The 1,699-nt window shown below is 40.0% G+C and overlaps 1 protein-coding gene across 1 annotated transcript in view; it reads right to left on the reverse strand.

The window, feature by feature from the left end:
* LOC107104864 (NACHT, LRR and PYD domains-containing protein 1-like) overlaps positions 1 to 1,699 on the reverse strand; it is a 14,955-nt gene that overhangs the window by 2,644 nt on the left and 10,612 nt on the right. The window contains exon 4 of the mRNA XM_015404982.1: positions 1,363 to 1,539. Coding sequence (XP_015260468.1) covers positions 1,363 to 1,539 — 177 coding nt within the window. The remainder of the gene's footprint in view (positions 1 to 1,362; positions 1,540 to 1,699) is intronic.

Here is a 1,699-nt window from a genome sequence, read left to right on the forward strand (position 1 = left end):
AGATTTATTAGAATAGAAGATATCAACTTTGTTTTCCAGCTGATTCTATCAAATTCTTCACAGAAATATCAACTCAAATATTTTAAAGACATCCTGTAGAATAACTAACCTGATGAAGGTTAGAAAGAGATCTAGAACCTTCTACCAGTGCTGACCAAATTCTCCCTGAACTAAAACTGGTTCTTAACTCAGTTCAAGCAGGTTCAGATCAACTGATGCATGTCCATAGTTCTCTACCTAAATATTCTGAACCCAGTTCACAGCTCGTACTGGAACTAATTATCCTTTTTTATCTTCATGTGCTGAAATAAAGTCCAAATATAAGCAGGTAATGATGTCCTTCAGTAATCAGTGTCTGGATAATCCAACAGCCCAGTGGTTGCCAGTCCACGGTCTAATTTAGAAAACATTGGTAGGATCCAGACTAAAAGTTTACGTACGGCAAATGCCTGAAAATGGAGCAGGACAAAAAAATTCTAAAACTCTGTGAACAAAACCAAGCAGTTTTCCTTTCTAGATCCCAGCTGCAGCTCAAAGTTTGTGTCCAAGGCTCCACCTCATGTTCAGGCTTCTTCAAGCCTCCATCCAAGCAGAAATTGTCCATCAAAGCACAGCATGAATGTCATTGTGTCTTAAATGAGCTAGCTGATCAATGTTACTTCATGGTTCTCTCGGCTGCATCTCCGTTCACAAACCAAGAAGAAATCCCTCAGAGGAACCTGAGAGCTTTAAGGTTGGAGCCTTCAGTTCATGTCATGACATAGAAAGCAAAGCTGAAGACGGCAGAGTCACGTTTAAAGGCCTAAATGACTGATGGAGTTTCTCACAGAGCAGAACTGGGTCTCTGCTGCCCGATGGCAGCGACAGCAGAACCTGAGCGCCTAAAGAGAAATGCTGCTGCTCTTTCTCTAGGAAATTTACTAAAGTTTACCCCCAAAAAACAGGACGATATTTAGTTCACCTTAAACAGAACAATGTTAAATGACGTCAAGATGAGCTTCATTCACTTGATGTTCCTCACTTCAAAAACTGCATTGTTCAGTTCAAAGTTCTGAGAAATGTGAGTTCAGCTCAGAAATACATCCATGGATTAAACTAAATGACACATCAGGGTGTTTGATTTCTTCTACCTTCCTCTTTATCAGCAGTTTTTTCTTCTTTCTAATCAAACCATTTGGCCATAAAAACAAGGGAGGAATTCTCTGGAAGAATCTCCAGATGGGCAGGGACATTAAAGCCTAACAATGCCTCCACCTTCCAGTCCAGATCCAAACCAGATAACAGGATATTATGACCCACTCTATCAAAGGCTGCTTTCACTGGTCAGAAATATCAGCACTAAACTAAAACATGGTGACTGACCTCAATGTCTGTAGTTTGCAGAGGGGAGACTGGAGAAAACCACAGAGCTGCTTCACTCCACCATCTTTCAGGTCGTTGTTACTGCTCAGGTCCAGTTCTGTCAGATGGGAGGGGTTGGACTTCAGAGCAGAGCCCAGAGAAGCACAGCTGATCTCTGATATACAGCAGTAATTCAATCTGAATAAAGAATAAAAGACGTGTTGAAGCAACTGGAGAGACAGGTTAAAACTAAAATCATGAATAAATAATGAATAAAAATATTTGACTGAAAGCTAAAGTCCCATAAAAATGATCAAGTTAAAGTATTAAACCAAGCAGAAGAGGTTTAATACTTTAA

This window comes from Cyprinodon variegatus, unplaced genomic scaffold (genome assembly GCF_000732505.1).
Source record: "Cyprinodon variegatus isolate N-32 unplaced genomic scaffold, C_variegatus-1.0 Scaffold1927, whole genome shotgun sequence".
Lineage (NCBI taxonomy): Eukaryota > Metazoa > Chordata > Actinopteri > Cyprinodontiformes > Cyprinodontidae > Cyprinodon > Cyprinodon variegatus.